The 19,115-nt window shown below is 42.5% G+C and overlaps 1 protein-coding gene across 2 annotated transcripts in view; it reads left to right on the plus strand.

Annotated features, from left to right (window-relative positions):
* Positions 1–4,094: 4,094 nt before the first annotated feature.
* Positions 4,095–19,115, plus strand: part of GPR176 (G protein-coupled receptor 176) — a 90,836-nt gene continuing 75,815 nt past the window's right edge. For both annotated transcript variants that reach the window (XM_054565151.1, XM_054565150.1), the window contains exon 1: positions 4,095–4,266. In XM_054565151.1, coding sequence (XP_054421126.1) covers positions 4,095–4,266 — 172 coding nt within the window. The remainder of the gene's footprint in view (positions 4,267–19,115) is intronic.

Genomic DNA, 19,115 nt, shown 5'->3' on the forward strand with positions numbered 1-19,115 from the left:
TCTGTCTGACTTATTTCACTTAGCATAATATCCTCTAGGTCCATCCATGCTGCCCATCCACAAATGTTAAGATTTTATCCTTTTTCATGGCTAAGTAACAGTCCATTGTATATAAGCACCACAGCTTTTTTTTTATCTACTCGTCTACTGATGGGTACTTTGTTGGTATGCCCTTATCTTCAGATATGTTGGACGCCCAATCTTCTTTGCTCAGTCTACAGGTTCAAATGCTAATCTCACCCAGAAATATTCTTCAGACAAATCCAGACAAACCTTTTACCAAATACCTGGGCAATTCACAGACCAGCCAAGTTGATACATAAAATTAACCATTATACCTATTCTCCCATGGATATGAGAAGGAAAACTAAGAAAATCTCAGTAGGTATATGATTAAAGAACAGGTGATTGGAGAAAGTTATAAAAATCTATTCTATTCCATACTGCTATATTCCTGCCTTCCCAGCACAAGATTACTAACATTTGTTAAATGAGAAGTAATTCTTTAAAAGGGCTGAAGGAGGCAGAGCTTCAGAGAGGGAGGTACAGATTGAGTAAAACCTCCCTGGGAGTCCTTAATCCCCAGAGCCTCTCACTCCCTCTTTTTGCTCCTATTCTGCCTGGGAAGCCTATCACCATGTTTATTATTTCTATAGGGGAATGGATCCTGAGTGCTAAACAACTAACTTAAAAATTTTTGGAACACAAAATGTTTTTAAGTTGGGAGAATACCTTCTTATACTGTTCATTATGGGAGAGGAATGTTACTTATGCTGTTATCTAAGAGCCAAAGGCGTTTTTTGTTGTTGTTGTTGTTTACCCCAATTACCTATTATCTGCTTTTAATGTAGCTTCAGAAAGTTTGGGTAAAAATTAGCTAGCACATAAACCTGATAGCTGGTGGTCTAATCACCTGCCTTCAGCTATGGCAGCGTACCACACTGTTGCCAGGCGTTACTATTGGCCAGCTCATATCCATGTAACACCTGTACATGCTAAGTAATTGAAGTGGACTGTAACTCACTTTTGTGGTTTTTGACCTCTTCAGGTTTAATTCCAGAAGAAATATACCTGAAATGGGACCTTTCAAAGGATTTCTTTTAACAAAAGTAGTATTATGGCAGATTATACTTTCCTTAAATGACTGCAACAATCTCTTTCATTCCTCATGCTCTTCTTATGACTGACAAACTGCCCCTTGGAAGGTGTGGTCTATATCCTCTCCCCTTAAATGTGGAGTTTGACAAATACAGTAGAAGCAATGCTATATGACTTCTGAGATTGTCATAAAAGTCAATGCAGCTACTGCCTTGTCCTCTTGTGAGTCTCACTTGGAATACTCACTTTTGGATCATAGCTGCCAGGCCCTGAGAAGATAAGCAGCTACTTGGAGAGGCCACATATAGGTATTCCCAGCTCAGTTCCAGCTAACTTTCTGACAAGAACCAGCATCAACTGCCAGACAGGCGAGTAAAGAAGCTTTCAGATTCCAGACCATGGCCTCAACTTTGAGTTGCCCCAGCTGATGTCATGTGGCGCAAAGATAAACTGTCCTGTCGAGCCTTCCCCAAAATGAATATTTGTGAGCAAAACTAAAGGCTTGCTGCTTTTTAGGCCACTGAGTTTGTGATGACCTGATAAGTATAAATAACACTACTGTAGACACTTAACACATATTTAAATCATGTCCAATCTCTTAGAACCTTAAATTATCTTGTGGCCAGTGAAAAATTCATAAAGCATACACCTATAGGAATTATGTCCTTAGTCCTGTATTTTCACAAAGCAGTCCTTCTGCAAGTCTGATAATCATGGGGAACTCAGCTGATCAGGTTACTTCTTGATTCAACTAACCCTATACCCTAATATCAATTTAGAGGCTGTAGAGAATTTACTGGTATCTTTTTAGAATAAAAAGAATGAGAGGTTTCTTGCTTTATTAAAATCTTTACACCTGCAAAATCGACTCTTTTCTACACCCTTATCCCCATCCTTCTTAGCAATTTTGAGTAGGGGGTTGGCAGATGAAGGTTGGTAAGGGTTATTTTTACAACTGTTAACTAGGCACATTCCTAAAGGAGTGTGTTGGACGTTGAATTATTATCCTTTTTGTTTTGTAGTGATTATAGTGTAAGGAGTTTCTTCATGGAAAATGTTTGGACTCCCAGAACAAATTTTAACTTAAAACACAACAACAATTAATCAGTAATTTCCCCTTTTTTCTTTTTTGGCCTCCAAAATGTTTAAAATAACGGCTTACATGGAGGATTATTATGTGTAGGTATTGTGAGAATCCAAAGGTGTACGAGACCTGGACTTCTGCTCTTTCAAGAGTTACAAGGTTTACCAGTCAAAGTGAGGATGCCATATTATAGCACGATCAGCCTTGAGGAAACCAAGAAATAACCCTGTAGTTTCAGTCAATTCTTAAAAGTTATTTTCCTGGAACCTAGTCAGTCAATACATCAAAGCCCTCAACCATGTCCTTTCACTTGTTAAAACGAAACCAATTTCCATAGTCAAAACAAGTAAATCTTTAGTAGTCTTTTCCTGACTCGTTTCTCCTTTTCTTTTCCCCCAATCTTTTTTCTAGATTCCATACATATTTCTTTTCAAATTCAGCTTCTCTTACTTTACCGTTTCTTCTTGCTTATTTGGTTATCCCAGCTTCCCATCCTTTTTTTGCATCAGCCTCCAGGAAGTTGCTCCCTCCCAACTCTTCATTCCTGGAATCCACCAGCCCTAGGTTGTATGGTGTACCTTTTAGAAATAAGACTCAATAAAAAGGCTCAGGAAACCGTGCACTGGATTCCTAAATTTCATCCTTCTTAAATGCATCGGCTACACCCAAGGCCTTTGGAGCCAGGAGACTGGGTTCCCAGCCCAAGGGGCAGTGATGTGTAATTGTTAGCCTCAGGCAGTCTCTGCTGACGAGATAAGGAGCTGTAACAACAGTAACAAAAGAAGCGATGCCTGGAAGGAGCTGCTAGCTTGGCCATCGCAGCGAAACGAGAATCCTCCGCGCCTCCCACACTCTGAGCTGAAAAAGTCACGCTCAGGAGGGCCAAAATGGCGCCGTCCCCGCGGCCGCCTCGCCATTGGGGGGCGGGGCCAGGCGCCTCACGTGACCTCCCCCGCGGGCTGCGCGCCCCCCGCTGCCCCAGGCGCGCTCCGGGAGTCCCACGGCAGCGCAGATCGTGCCCTACCCCTTTAGGGGCGTCCTCCCTTGTACCAGTTCGGCTGCGAGGCTCTCTTCCCAGCAGCCGAGGGCCGGAGCAGGGTCTGGAAAGGGGGCGCTAGGCCGTGCACAGGCAAAGGGACTGTGGGACAGGGTCCCTGCAGCTGTCACTGAGAAGGGAGATTGGAGGAGACAGCGCAGGTGTCCTGGGAAACGGCCAGGGGCCGAGGGCGAGGCTGCTGGGGGAGATTCACGGCATTCCGCCCAGGCCATGGGCTCCGTCGGGGTCTTGGGACTCCCCTCGGGGCTTCGACCACTTGGCTTGGGCGCCCACAGGTTTCTTATCGCCATCCAGCCTCTAAGCCGGCAGGATTGAAAAACTGCTTCAGCCAAATTCTCTCTTCCCTCTAAGGAGCGGGGCTGAACCCGTCAGCCAAAGGGACTCCAGAGGGATGCCCCAGCCCTCGGGGACTTGGGGAGGTGGAAGGAGCAGAGGTTGAAGAGGGCCGCGAGAGCGGAGAGCTCCTTCCTTGACCATCAAATGCATCTTTTAGTGTTTCTATCACCGCTGAGTGGGCTTGGCTGTGCTGACCACCTGGGAGGAGGGACGGACGACGCTCGGCGGGCTCTGACCGTGCCGCCTTCATGTGGGGGCTGACGGGGACCCAGGAGGGAACGGGAATGGGGCGCAGTCTCGCCCTACTCCCGCCCCGCCTCTCAAGCGCTGGGGCTGGTGATGTGGCGTCGTGAGGGGACCCGAGGCTGCCCTGGGTTCTCCAGGATTCCACTAGGCACCCGCGCGTCCCTCTGCGCCCAGGGCAGGAGAGGCTGGCGCGGGGCTCAAGGCGGGCGGACGGGAGGGCGGACGGGCTGTCAACGAGCAGAGCCGGAGCAGAGCCGGAGCCCCAGCCTAGCCATGGGGTATAACGGCAGCTGGATCTTCAGAAACGCCAGCGACCCGCGCAACGCGTCGGGCGCGGAGGCGGCAGACGCCAACCGCAGCGCACTCGGGGAGTTCGTCGAGGCGCAGCTGTACCGCCAGTTCACCACAACCGTGCAGGTCGTCATTTTCGTAGGCTCGCTGCTCGGTAAGCCGTCCGTGTGGGCACCTTCTAGGGGGTTTGCCTCGAGGGCACAGACGCGCATCTGTTCCCTATATGGCAAAGTGCAGATAGTTGGAGGTTTAAGAATCCCAGGGTAACTAACGGCGGGGAAGTTAAGCAAGGACGGTCGACTCCAGCCCCTATCTGGAAGCAAAAGAGTTCGGGTAGGGCTTTCTCCTGGCCCGAGGAGCATTCCGGGCCAAGGCGGAGGTCGGCCTCCCCAGATCGCCCTTGTGGAATGCTTCGGGATGGGTGCAGGGTGGTGTCCATTATATCTTACCTCTCAGGTCCCAGGGCAGAGCGCTGGCCCGAGCTCTTGTTTACAAATAGGAGGAACAAAGCTTCTGTTATGTTGCTGATGACGGCTGTGTTTGCCTCTCCGTCTATTCCCTATATGTATAATTATTTTGAAAGAGCCTTATCTTGCACGTGTTTTCTGGCCTGCTTTTTCGGAGCATCGACCTGCTGGTAAATAACCCTGTGGAGTTGAACTCTTGCTTTCAGGTATTTTTAAACACTGAAACAAAAATCTCACTCTATTTTTCTACCTATGTTATGTTTGAAGTACAGAATAAAGACAGAATTAAAAAAAACCTCACAAAACACAACACATAACAGATTAGGTATACTTGTTCAGAAGAAAATCACTGAACTGAAATAAGCCACTCATAGAAAACGTTTGTCCACTAGTGTGAGAATTACTAGTAGTTCTGGTAGCTACTCTTTAAGTGATAAATGGTACAATCACTATTCATTTCTGTTGAGGTTTGTTGAACGTGTTGCATATTCCTTCTAAATATGTGGCTCTGCTTCAGTGTAAATTCTATGATGTGGCATGTGTAATGATGTAAACAGATTGTGATTATGTGTGATTTTATGGCCTTGAGCAGCTAGTCTTAAAGTTTCAGTGTAGGAATAGATTACTTTTTTGTAGACTCCTGTGAATTTCAGTGGAAAACAAGATAACTGATATTAAAAGACAGTGGAAGAATTTTCAGTGTTCGGAATTTCTCTTCATAATTTCTCTAATTGTCATCATCCTGTCCCAGTCTATCATAATATTTATCTTCCACTTTCTGTCATGATGGTATTTTCAGGAGCAGACATCTATGTGGTTATTTCTAGGGACTGTGTGTGTGTGTGTGAGTGTGTGTAAATGTGTTTTTATGAGTGGAATGTTAAATATACATTGACAAAGCAAAAGCTTGTGTTCAGAGTACTTTCAATCTTCATTTAACAAACAACTGAGAGAATACTGATTACCTACTAGGTCCCGGACACAATGCACTGTAGATTATTAGGAGTTAAATTCTAGAATTGTCACATTTATTTAACATAAGTGTAGATTATTGGGAGGGCAGTAGAAGTGCCTGCATTTTTATATCTGCAGTTTTTTTTGTGTGTGCACACACATGCGCGTGCACGCACACACACTGTTTTGTTTTGTTTTCCCAATGGGTAGCTTTAACGCTGAAGATGGTGTTGGGAGAAATTTTCCTATAGTCTGACTGATAGAAAGCAGAGCATGTAGCTCATGGTAAAGGGCAGGGCAAATAGTGCACTGTTTAATTATGAGGGGGGGAGGGAGGGAGAGAGGGATGGGGGGAGGGGGGAGAGAGAGAGAGAGAGAGAGAGAGACACTGATTTTGTTTTTCCACTTATTCACTCATTCATTGGTTGCTTCTAGTACATGTCCTGATCAGAGATGGAATCTGAAACGTTGGTGCATCAGGCCTACACTCCAACCAACTGAGCAACTTGGTCAGGGCAAATGGTACACATTTAACAAATGTTCTGCTTCCTATGTAATACTTCTATTTTTGTAACTTGCATTGGATTCTGGAATTTCTAGGTAAATCTGTTATTGTATCAACTCTTTTTCCACTAATTGACATGAAAAAATTGCTTTTGTAAATGTCTCCAAACAGAAAACTGATTTTCCCCTTGATCTTAGTTATATCTGACATGGTTGAAGAGGACATGTTTTCCCCTCCACATTACTTGGGCCTTCCTCAGAGAGAATTCTATTTTCAGAAAAAATATAAATATGGTTAAATGTCTAGAAATCAAAAGTCAGAGAACTTGTGTAAAAGTGAAAGGTACTTTCTGCTTTCCTTAAAAGCTTAGCTAAATCACATTGCCCTGTGTACTTGTTACTTATTGGTATTCTTGATTCATTGTTCTCTGAGGATTTGACCCATAGAAAAATATCTATGTAATTGAATCTTCCTGGTAATAACAGTTGAGGCTTAGAGCTTAAGTTCCAGAGTCATGTGCAGTCTGTTGCAAGGCAAGTAAACTTGGGAAGTATAGTTTTATGAAGTCACCCAAATACAAAAAAAAGCAGAGATTTGGAATAAAAAGATTTATTATGGAAGAATCTGTATGGCTGAAAAGTAAATGGAGGATGGAATAGTATTTGGAATAGCATTTGACTCTAATGTGCATTTTTCCCCTGTCCCAAAACATAAATGAATAAATCTTTCTTTTTCTCCTTTAAATAAATTCAAAATACTTCCTTTTTTCTCTATAATTTTTCATTGGAATTTCCAGAGGCCCTCTACTGTTTGAAAATAATTCTGTCAGGGAGAAGGAAATTTTTCCCTCGTTCCCTCAAAGTTCTTTTGGCTGGTCTAATCAAATTGTCATGAGACAGATTGACAGGAGTAAATGATCAAATTTATTATGTATGTAATAATAAATTTGTATGTAAGAATATGGGGCCTGAGGACACAGCTTGGGCAGTTGGGGATTATGTGCCATCTTGAACTAAAGAGAAAGGAGGTAGTGGTTTGGAGTTCAGAGGAAGGAAGGCAATTCACAGGTAGATGAGAAGGGGCAAACATTTGGCAATCAAATTCTTGCAGGAGCACCCAGAAGCAACGGGACTCTGAGGGGAGTCTAACAGAGTGCTAGGTTCCTCCCTGTCTGCCACATTGAATTCATTCATATATTCATTCATTCATTCCTTTCTGGGGCAGGTTTTTAAAATCTGAATTCCATTAGCCAGATAAAGGGGAGAGCCAAAGGTTCTTCTGAGGTTTTGTTTCTTAAAAATAACCAGCTTAAAATAATCAGTATGCCCAAAAGGCATATTTTGGTGTGGCAAACTCTGTTTCTCTTCAGTTCCTTTGTACTCCTGATGCTTTATGGCTCGATGCTTTATGGCTCTTTTTTTGAAAAGCATTTTAGGGCCCAGTATTAGGAAAATCCCCCAACAACTTGGAGTAACTATAATATTCCATTCATAGGAAACATTAATTGCTGTGTATTTTAGAATTTAAGAATTGTATATAATATTATTCAAATAATATTTCTCCTCAATACCCTAGGCCCTAAGCAACTACTCATCTACTTTCTGTCTCAATGGATTTGTGTGTTCTGGATAATTCATATGTATAGTGTCATATAATATGGGGATCTTTGTAATTGGCTTCTTTTACTCAAAATAACGTTTTCAAGGTTCATCCATGTTATGGCATATACTTCATTTGGGTTGAAATACCCAATTTGGGTAGCATAAACTTACTGGCTATTATGAATATTGCTGCTATGAACATTTGTGTAGTTTTTGTGTGGACTTACTGATTTCAGTTCTCTTGGGTATATAGCAAGAGTGAGCTTTCTAGGTCATACGGTAATTCAAAGTTTATCCTTTTCTGGAACTGCCAGATTGCTTTCTAAAGTGGCTGCATTATTTTACTTTCTTACTTGCAGTATTTGAGGGTTCTAATTTCTCAACATACTTGTTAACATTTATTTATTTTTTTGTAATAGCCATTCTAATGGATGTTACATGATATTTCATTGTGAATTTGATACACATTTTCCTAATTGCTAATGACATAAAACATCTTTTCATGCCCTTATTGGCCATTTGCATATCTTATTTGGGCAAATGTCTGTTTAGATCCTTTACCCATTTTTAAATTGGGTTATTTGCCCTTTTTTCAATGAGTTTAAACATTCTTATATGTTCTGGATACTAGATCCTTATAGATATATGACTTGCAAATATTTCATTCTGTGGGTTGTCCTCTCCAAAGTATTAATAAAGACTTACTTAAAGAAACCCAAAACACTGATTCAAAAGAATATATGCACCCCTGTGTTCATTACAGTGTTATTTACAATAGCCAAGATTTGGAAGCGGCCAAGGTGTCCATCAGTAGATGACTGGCTAAAACAACTATGATACATTTACACAATGGAATACTACACAGCCATAACAAAGGAGAAAGTTTTACCCTTTGCGACAGCATGGATGGACCTGGAGAAAATTATGCTAAGTGAAATAACCCAGTTAATGAAAGACAAGTACCGTATGATTTCATTCATACGTGGAAACTAATGAACAAACTGAACTAAGGAGTGAAATAGAGACAGACTCATAAGACAGCAAGCTGACAGCTTGGGCAGGGGATTTGAAGGTTGGAGGGATTGAGCAAAAAAGAAAAAAAAAGAACTCATGGGCACGCACAACAGTGTGGTGATTGTGGGGCGGGAGTGGGGGTGGAAGAGTATAAGGGAGATAAATGGTAATGGAAAAAAATACAATAAAATAAAATTAAAAAGAGACTTGTAATATAATCAGGTAATTGCTTTTTTCTCTGTTTCTTGGATTCTTTCATAAAGCCTAGCAGTTAGCCCTTTTCCCGTGTGTTAATATGCCTTATTTTTGTTAGGACTCAGTCATGTGGACCTGCTGGGATGTTAATAAATGAACTGGCTGCATCATAAAGATGCTACATTAAATTGATTCTAACAGGAACTGCTGTCAACTAAAAATAAGTAACTCCAGAAATATTTAAAACAGTTGTACTTTTCCAAATGTTCCAATAGCAATGAGCTCATTGGAGAAGGAAGACATATTTAAAGTTTGGTCATTGATTTGTTTTCCTTTTACCTGGTTCTGTTTTGTTCTGGACTGTAGTCTGTGGTCTTGTTCTACTGAAATACAGAAATCCTTTGTCTTTAGGATTAGAAATGTAACTTTTTCAAGAATCCCCTCCCCAATCATAGCAGTGTTTACATGGTTTTAATATATTTTTTTAAAATATGTTGACAGTTCAGGTATGGTAGTAGGATATTTTTGATGCAAGTAGACAAAGCAACTATCCAATTTACTGTTTGGAATTTTCATTTGTAGTTACTTTTTTCTTGTCCCAAAGTCTTAGCTCCAAATATCCATGGTTTTGCAAGAAATATACATTTACTTTATTAGGTGGGATTTTGTAGAATGGGAGAAAATTTGTCTCAGAACAAGAACAAACAGAAAATGGCTCTATTTTTCTCAGGGACATCTAAGTCTCTGAAAGTATTTCTTCTCTAGAGTTTGCCAAAGAATTTCTCTACTTGTTGTTTTCAGAATAAGACATTAAGATTGAATACTGACTGGAAGCTGTTGTAAAAACATTTTTATTGTCAAGAAAGTTCCACATAGGCTGGGTGTGAAATCATTATTAGTCACATTATTTATGTTATTAAAATTGCTACTAGTTTTTGGCTAGACTAAGGTATGAATGACTCTCAACAAAATTTAGAAGTAAGGATTTACTCTGGATGAAAAGAAAAAGTAAAAACAAAACTATCTTCAGAAAATCAACTCCCATTTTCAGAGTTCTTTCTTTCTTGTCTCCATCTCTGCAGATAGTGCTTGTGTCCTTGTCCTTTTGGTTGCTCAATGACCTTATTTTTGATGGTTTACTTGTTTTCTCTCTTCCAAATGTAATAGTATCTGTATTCCATTCCCTCATGGTGGCATGGTAATAAATAAACCACTTTAGATGTAGATGTTAACAGATGTAAGTACATTAGTATATTGACCTTTAAAGGTACTTAAAAAGAAAGTTCATTATCTTAAGCAAAAAAGAGTGACTAAGTTGAGTATTTCATATATTTGGCAGGTGATGGGGGAAATGAGTGGATGGATCTTTGTGCGATGGATCTTTTAGGAACCTCTAGTCACATCATAGAGACAGACCTATTTATTACTCGTAAAACATTGAGAAAAACTGAGGGTATAAGCATAAACTGGTACATAAAGGAACAGGCAGGTATCTGTTGATATTAGTGTCTTCTCCTTCTTTTATTTTTGTTTTCTTTTTTAAGCCATGTGGGACAATAGTTAATACACACAGGAACACAAATACATATCTAACACTTAGCAGTATATGAAGCTTAAACTTTAAAGCATGGCCAGGATAAAAACCCATGTTTCCAGAGTCTTACGAGTATGATACACTATGTATGGTGGGAGAAAATGAAGGGGAACAGCGCCATGTTCCCCTGACTCCTTCTCCAAAGCCTGCCCTTTCAGAAGCCTTTCAAACTAACTGGGTAAGTTATACATGCCAACTGCAGTGAGAGAAGTCCTGGAGGAACCTGTCCTTCCCAGTGGTGAGTATCTGGGAAGAGTGGCTGCACAGGACAATGTCTGCTTCTTGAGGAAGGCCATCCACGCCCCAAGGACTCTGGAAGAATGATGCTGCTGCGCCTTCCAAGAGCTTTGCTCTAGAGATGATGAAAACTTTTGTCCAAAGGCTCATTCAGAATCACAAAGCAGAATTTCAAATTTCCTTTCTGCCCATCCTGTGATGCCTTTGTTTGAACCATCTTTTCCAGGATGTCTGTAAAGTCAAAAGACATAGGTGACAGAATGAGTCCAACTAGAGCAGAGTAGGTGACCTTTTGGGGGGGCTCATATTGCTGTTGTCACTTCTACATCTGAACACATGGCAGGAATGGCATGAAATGCCTCTCCACTGTCCCACAAGTGCGGGAGGGATTTAACCAGATGAGGCAGAGCAGCATGTAACCAGTGCTGGTCAAACATGTAAACTGTCCCCATTTCCTCTTCCTGTTGTGGTCCAACAGAAACAAAACTGAATCCCAAGAGGAAAAGGAAAATCACAGCCTTAGTTAAGGACATAAAGGCAGCAGGGAGGGCAGTCTGAGAAACAGTATCACAATTCACCCACCAGCCCCATGTGGCCTGTGAGACAGGGTAACGCCGCTGACTGAACTCCATTTGTTCTGACTCTTCCAGCCATCTGAGTGGAACTGAACCCAATGCAATCTGATGGCACCTGGTTGCACCTTCTTTTCTATCCCCAGACATTCCCTGCAGCCTTAGCATCTCAGCTTTTCTTGAAAAAGTGGCAGCTGGATCTCTGGGTGAAACTTTTTCCCCTAGTTGCTGGCTCATGCAGTTGTCAGCTAAGCCCCAACCTAAAGCCCACAGTGCGGCTATAGCTGGTCCATCTCCACACCAACTACGCAGAAGCGAATGCAGAGACAGTGCCACTGTTGAGCAGACAAAACGCACGGCCATTCCTGTAGCTCTGTCCAATGTGGCCTCAATGAACCTTGTCTTTTTACTGACCCTTGGGCAGCGCCAGCACCACTGGGTCTCCATGGGTGTTGTACATTTCTGCAAATGAGATATCAACTCTCTCCCAGACCAGCTTTCCAGGGATTGCCTGGAAGACAAAAGCAGCGTTGCTTCTGGAGCAAAGTGCAGGCGTGCTTACCTTTCTCCACAGGAAATATCGTATCTCCTTCCAGGGGCTCACTTTCTGTTACATAACAAAAAAACCCTGGCAATTCATAGCTATGTGTTTCTGTGGTGCCACCCATGGCATAAGCAGGTGCCATCTGACCGCCTCTTCACATCGTCATTTAGGAAATGAGGTCCAGGGAACTGGTACAAAAATGCTAATCCTCTGGCTACTGTGAATAATAAAGTGCCCTTCACCTCTGACCTAGGAGTCTCCCATCTTGTACCAGTGTCCAGGTAACTGTGGCCAGCTGACTTGTTAGCTTGCAAGTGCGGTAAAATCTGAGGTAGCTCACCATTATTGACATTCATAGCCAGTGGGAAGCAGGGGTTCCAATGGGGCAAAGGCATGTTTCATATCAGATTATTGGCCTCTGCATTAAAATAAAAATGCCACGTTAGAATTTCTATCTAAATAGCATGTGAAATTGCTAGAACATTTGTCTGCTTCAGTCCCGTGCCCTGGGCACGTGCTCAGGCAAACTGGCCTGGTTCCGCCAGAGTTGAGGTGCCTGGGAGAAGCGCAGACGCTGGAAACCAGATCCCCATGGGTCTCCAGGGTGCAGGGGGCACAACAGGTGGGCAAGGTGTGCGCCTCTACAGGCCGCCCCATCCAGTCTCTCCCCATGTGTCCATCCCCATCTGGGAACTAGACAAGTGAGGGGCGCCCGCCCCCTCCTCGCGCTTGCCACCACACTCCCAGCCTGAGTGCTGAGGACGCAAGACACACCTATTTTTTCATAATTTAAAACATACCATATCTGTGCATAAAAACATCCAGCCATTGTTAATATAACAAGAATGGTTTGTGTGACATCGATGTTTCCTGGTGGCCAAGGGGTAGACTGGAATGCACAGGCATGAACAATGACAACTTCACTGTACTACATCATTGGGGGTGGTAGCTGTCGTTGAGTGAGCATATGTACTTTGTGGCCGTTGCATTCAAAATGACTGAATGAGTAGAGCAATGAATCTGCAAATTTTGCATTAAGCTTGAACATTCTTCTGTGGAAACTATTTAGATGATTCAGAAGGCTTTTGGGGATGATGCAATGAGTGCAGTGCAAATAAAAGTGTGGCACAAACACTTTAAAGATGGTCAATAATCTTTTGAAAGTGATCCACATTCTGGAAGGCCTGCATCAGGGAGAACGCTTGAGAATGTTGAATGCATATGGACTGCAATCAACAAAGATTGGCAACTGACAGTGCGAGAAGTAGAAGCTGATCTGGGATTCCAAAAACTACTATGTCTGAGATTTTGACTCAGGATGTTGGCATGAAATGTGTTGTAACAAAATTCATTCTGTGGCTTTTGCTACCAGAACAGAAAGAAGACTGTGTTGCACTTACTTAATGACTTGATTTAAACTGCTACCAATGAACCAGATTTCTTCAAGAAGTTCATAACTGGAGATGAATCATGGGTCTATGGCTATGGGCTATGATCCAGAAACAAAGCCCTGGTCATCCCAATGGAAGTCACCTCATTCTCCACACCCAAAGAAGGCACAGCGAAGCTGCAGCAAGATCACAACCATGTTAACTGCTTTTTGATTGGGAGGTGTTGTTCATCATGAGTACACCCCTCCAGGCCAAACAGTTAATAAGGAGTACTACCTCATTGTTCTTCATTGGTTGAGAGATGCAATACAGTGAAAACGGCTGCAGCTGTGGGCAGCTGGTGATTGGCAGCTTCATCACAACAATGTGCCCACTCATGCATCACATCTTGTGCAGAGTTTTGTGGTGAAACATCAAATCGCCCAGGTGACTAAGCTCCCCTACGGCCCAGATTTGGTGCCCTGTGACTTCTTGCTTTTCCCAAAACTAAAGTCACCTTTGAAAGGGAAGAGATTTTGGACTGTTGTTGAGTTTCAGGAAAATACAACAGGGAAGGTGATTTTGCAGAGTGTTTTGAATAGCAGAAGAGACTCTGGGAGAACTGTGTGAGGTCCCAACGTGCCTAATTTGAAGGGGATTAAGGCATGATTGTCCTATGTACAATGTTTCTTGTATGTTCTTCAATACATGTCTTTTTCATAGCACGTGGCTGGATACTTTCTGGACAGGTCTCATACTATTTCCCATTGTTACCTTGGGATGCTTATTGTGTCTGCTGACTGTTTCTTATTGTGGATAATTTTCTTGTGTGTTTCTAAGTTTTTGATTCTGAGTCTCTTTCCTTTTTCTGGAGGGTTCTTTGAGATCTTGGGTGCAGAAGTGGCCTCTAGAACAGTTTCACATTTGCTTTTGCCAGGTGTCTTAGGGTCATTAGTAAGTAGCCCACGACCCCAACCACAGGAAAAGACATATTTCCCTGTCATCTCTCTGAGGATACAGTTTTTTCTTTTCCCCCTTCTCTTACTTTGAGGTGGCTGCCCTTTGAAGATTCTAGCTTTATGCACGCATTTCTGTTTCACCTACCTGCTTCAGGTGAGTCCACAGTCTGTCAGTTCAGTCCATGTATGGGTGTTGAGACCTAAAGTTAGCAGTGACAGCCTATTTTCTGGTCTGAAAATCACTCCTCAGTGAAACCATTCTGGTCTTTGTCTCAGACAACTGGGAATTTTTCTTTCTTGTAAACTCAGCTAGAATTTAAAGATGTCTTCTATTTTATCCAGCACTTCTAGGTGTTCATAGCAATGTTCTAAGTTCTATGTTGCCAGAATTGGAAGGTGGAGAGTAAGCAGGACATGTTATGGGCACAAGATGGGGTGGTTGCTAGACTTGTTTCTAGGAGATATGTAACCAAATGCTAGGTCACTTTAAAATGAGATGGTAGAATCTGGTCAGAGTAATAATACCTTGGAAGATTAAGGAAAATAAGTTATAGTTAGTGGAATGAAGGAAGACAATGCAGGAATGTTGATTTCAAATGATAGTCAATTCATTTAGGAAATTCATAGAGGGTCTTTAATGATGAAGGACAAGGAGAGTTTTACTAATGAGGATGGATGCTTCTTGTGCAGTGTTAGGTACCCTTGACTTACCTGCCCACATGGTTAATACCAATCAAGAATACTGCTTTCATCTTACATTTTTGCTGGGGGTTAATAGTTTATAACATATACCACATTATTCAGTCCTAATAACATTATGAAATAAGGTAGGGGTATTTTCTGTTTTTATTTTTTTAGCATACTTCTTTCCCCCTAACAGCAGTGCTCTCCCCCAATAACAAATGCACAATCAATGGTGAGCCTCCCTGCCAGTATTCATCAGAGTTCTTGGTTGTAAACAACAGAGCCTGTTGTCAAAAGAAGACACAATTGCAAAAGCATTTACTACAGAAAAATATTTTTACTTAAGATATATCGCAAAGGAATTCAGGCTTTAGAAAGATTGGTTTGCCAAATGAAATATAAAACAAGCACTTAAGAGAAAACCACTGCAAGATTACCAAATTTACAGCTATTATTTTTATTGTGGGGGAAAAAAGCATTTATCTCACATGAGTGTTACAACCTCAAAGACTGTGTCATATCTTCACATATCAGCATTGTAAAAGTCAGTCAAGTTATAAAACAATAAAGTTTTTATTAGAAATCAGTAACTTACAGGAAAGGCTCAAGATTTCATTGTTTGTGAGGACCAGGACTAGATAGAGTGGTCCTGGGTCTTTTTAATGTATGTCTTTATTTTGAGGGAGAAGAGGGGCTCAGGGACCAAGTGTTTCCCGTCCCCTCCACCCAGCTGTGGGACATAATGTGCACCTTTTTTCCCATAATGCAGCAGGGCAAGGTATTAATTTTACTTTTAAACCATACTAGCCAGTTTATGAAGAAAGAAATTTATTGCAGTGTATAAGGTTGCTTTCAGAATTTATGTGAGAGCCTGGATGTCACAGAGCTAGAAAGACAGTAAAAAAAATATGCAGTCATACCTCTGGTTCTAGCAGAAATCATGAAGCTGCAGTCATGTACCACCAGTGAAGGAAGGGAGTAGATGCTAAACCCTAGGACATAGCTGACCCAGAAGAAGCAAAGGCATCTGTCATCTCCCTGCACTTATAAGAAAACCTGATGATTGCACCCAGCCACTGCCTCACATTAATCATGTCTGCTTTACTAGGGAACAGCTGCTGGACAGAACCTAGATCATGAGCCTGTACCCTAACTGCAAGACTGTCTGATAAGTAGTATTTTTAGCTTGCCAGTCTGCTACGGACTATGTAGCAGAGGATAGCAGATAGTTGAAAGATCATGGAACGAAGTGAATCAAACTGTAGACTATCTCAGGTGGTTCCTTATATGCCTGCCCCTCACAGTACTCTGTATAGCCCCACTCCCACCCCAGAAGACAAGGGTAGGCACATGATCCTCACTTTCTTGGTCCCAGGATCCTATTTCCTGTCCTCAGTGATTAGTCTAGGGATGGCCATAGGATCCAAGCTTGGTCAAAGTACTTGACGTAGAGTTGCTGGTAGAGAAGTTCCCCGCCTCCCCTCTTTTTTTTTTTTTTTTTAAAGAGCTGCTAAAGACAGATAAAGGAAGCCAGGAGCTGTCTGCTTAGGAGAGAATAAGGGCAGAGAGAGAAGCAGAGGTGAGGGTGAGAGAAATCTGGAAGGGCGGGAGAGAGAGAAAGGGGTGGGGCAGAGAGACCTGATGATACTGTTTGAGAGTTCCTGAGCCTGTATTTTCCAATTATGTGAACTAGAAGACCCCAAACCTCCCTTTTAAACTTGTGTGAGTTGGGTTCCTGTCACACACAACAGAAATATTCTGACTGGTGTGTGTGTGTATAAATGTAATACTTTTGTCATCATTTGTATCATCCACTTAGGTAAATAAGTTAGAGGGGTAATGACTTGCTCATTAGACCAGCTCTCACAGGCAGGCAGGGCCTGATGTAATGAGAGCCTAATGCCCAGGAATGAAGTGCAGCTGAAACTCAAGAGTCCTGAGAGTGGAGCAGAAGCCAGAGATAGGCTAGTAGAGATAGGGGAGGTGCTCAAGGACGCTGAGGAGGACTGTAAGTCTGGCCGAGCTAGAGGTCTGGAGTGGAAGGGCATGTTCAGGCCCAGGAATGCAAGCGACGCTGACCATCTTAGGGTTGTCAAAGGCTCGTGCATGTGCAGAGACAGAAGAGAGTGCCCTGGATCAGGAAACACTGGCAACTCTCCTGAATCAGCATATAGCCTCTGTTTTTCTGAGTAAAACATCCCTTAAAAAAAAAATCAAGAGTTATCTACACATAGATAGTTGTTCATGGTTAATTAATATGAAAACTTTGTAATAAAAAAATCAAGCTGTGTTAGAAAAGGGACATAGTGCCTTTGTTAGTTGTAGCCTCCCAGGGGATGATGATCTCCGCAGTCTTTGGGTCGTAAGCTGGCTTTGCTTTCCTCAGTGTTTATAAGAGCTATGGGGAGGTCACTGGGTAAGGTTGTGGGTGAGTCCTGAGAAATACAACCCTCGCCACAGTCAGTTGTGTGGTGTGGAGGAAGTTCGGACATTTGGCAGGTTGGGGAATGAGCTGCTCAATGTTTTCTGCTTCAGATTTTACCATGGCCAGTGTCCATCTCCCAGGACGGCCTAAGCAGGTGTAGTGGTTGGGGGAGATGTGTGTCCTCAGCTGATGCAAGCCCAGGGCAGAGAGAGGAGAGCAAGAGCTCTGTCAGCATGAGGTCCAGGTATCCAAGTACTGGGAAGAACCTGGGCCAGACTCATGTGGACATTGTCAAGTTAAATAGACAGTGCAAATGCAGGAGGTGCAGAGCAAGTGGCAAAAGGTAGAGAGGAGCAAAGCAGAGACATCCTCCACATCTTCCAAACCACCTTTCAGTTTCTTTAACATGTCGAGTTCAATACCACTGGAGGTCATTGTTCTTGCTTTTCTTTCTGCCCTAGAATGTTCTCACCTCCATGCTTCCTGTGGCTGACCTGTATTTATCCTTTAAATTGGAGCTCGGATGTCACTTTCTCCAAGACAGCCTATCTAAAGTGGTTCCTCCTCCACTTCACATCTTCATGGTTATTTCCTCTATAGCACTTACAATCCCAGCTCTTACCTTGTTTGTTTGGTTATAACGCCAGCTATTACTGGGTTTGTCCTTCTCCATTAGAATGCAGAGCCACGGGCACAGAGACTTTGTCTCATGCAGTGCTGTGTCCCTAACATCTAGAACAGTGCCTGGCATATAATTGGTGCCCAGTAAGTAGTGACTGATGGAATGAAATGCTTGGAGGAAATTAAATAGAACAATTAATTAAATAGCCACTATCTTGATTTGCATAATAAGGCTTAAGAGCTTTCTGAAAATGAGTATGTATTTTGCCTACTGCCAGGATTCAGACACTCACAGTCATAGCCAGTCGCCTAGAGCAATATTCACAAAAGCCAGATATCTGTAGGGACAGCTGGTCTCTTGATAGGAAATCCATAAGGACAGAAGTTATTACCTGATTTAGGTTAGAGTGAGCCAATGAAATAAGACAAGCAGCATTTTGAACCCAGTAGCATAATGGGTATGGGGACATCACTGTTGCTTTTAGAGGCTTTTGGATCCTGGGCAATCAAAATTATTGCTAGAAGCTGCCTGGGGGCATGACCCTGCCTATGGGACGGTAGCTGAGAGGCAGTGTTGTCATCAGGGAGTTCCAGGTGGTATTTGGCTGCCTGTCTGGAGACAGATGGATCCTAGATGTGTGAGATCAGGGTGGCGTCCTTGAGTTTCTATCAACTTCTAGGGAACCTTTCCTTCTACCTATCTGTCCTAGGAGCTCAGTGGTGGAAATGGGGATGTTGAAGAGGGTCTGAATAAAACAAACAGAATATTCTGATTCTAGCCAAGTGTTATGGGTTAAATTGTGCCCCCCCCCAAAAAAAAGATATGTGAAAGTCCTACCTCAGTACTTCAGAATATGATCTTACTTGGAAATAGAGTCATTGCAGATAAAATTACTTAAGATGAGGTCGTACTGGTGTAGGATGGATCTTTAATCTAACATGACTGGTATCCTTATAAGATGGCCACATGAAGACAGACACTCACAGGGAGAGCACTATGTGATAAGGGCCGAGATTGGAGTTTGGGAGCTGTAAGCTGAAGAACACCGAAAATTGCTGGCAAACCACCAAAAGCTCGAAAGAGGCAAGGAAGGAAGGATTCCCCTACAGGTTTCCGAGGGAACATGGCCCTTCAACACCTTGATTTTGGACTCCTAGCTTTCTTAACCATCAGACAATTAATTTCTGTTGTTTTAAGCACCCAGTCTGTGGTACTTTGTTATGGCAGCTCTAATTAATTAATATACCAATACAGCCCAGA

Source organism: Pteronotus mesoamericanus, unplaced genomic scaffold (assembly GCF_021234165.1).
Source record: "Pteronotus mesoamericanus isolate MK-2021 breed Mesoamerican mustached bat unplaced genomic scaffold, CSHL_Meso_final contig_164, whole genome shotgun sequence".
Lineage (NCBI taxonomy): Eukaryota > Metazoa > Chordata > Mammalia > Chiroptera > Mormoopidae > Pteronotus > Pteronotus mesoamericanus.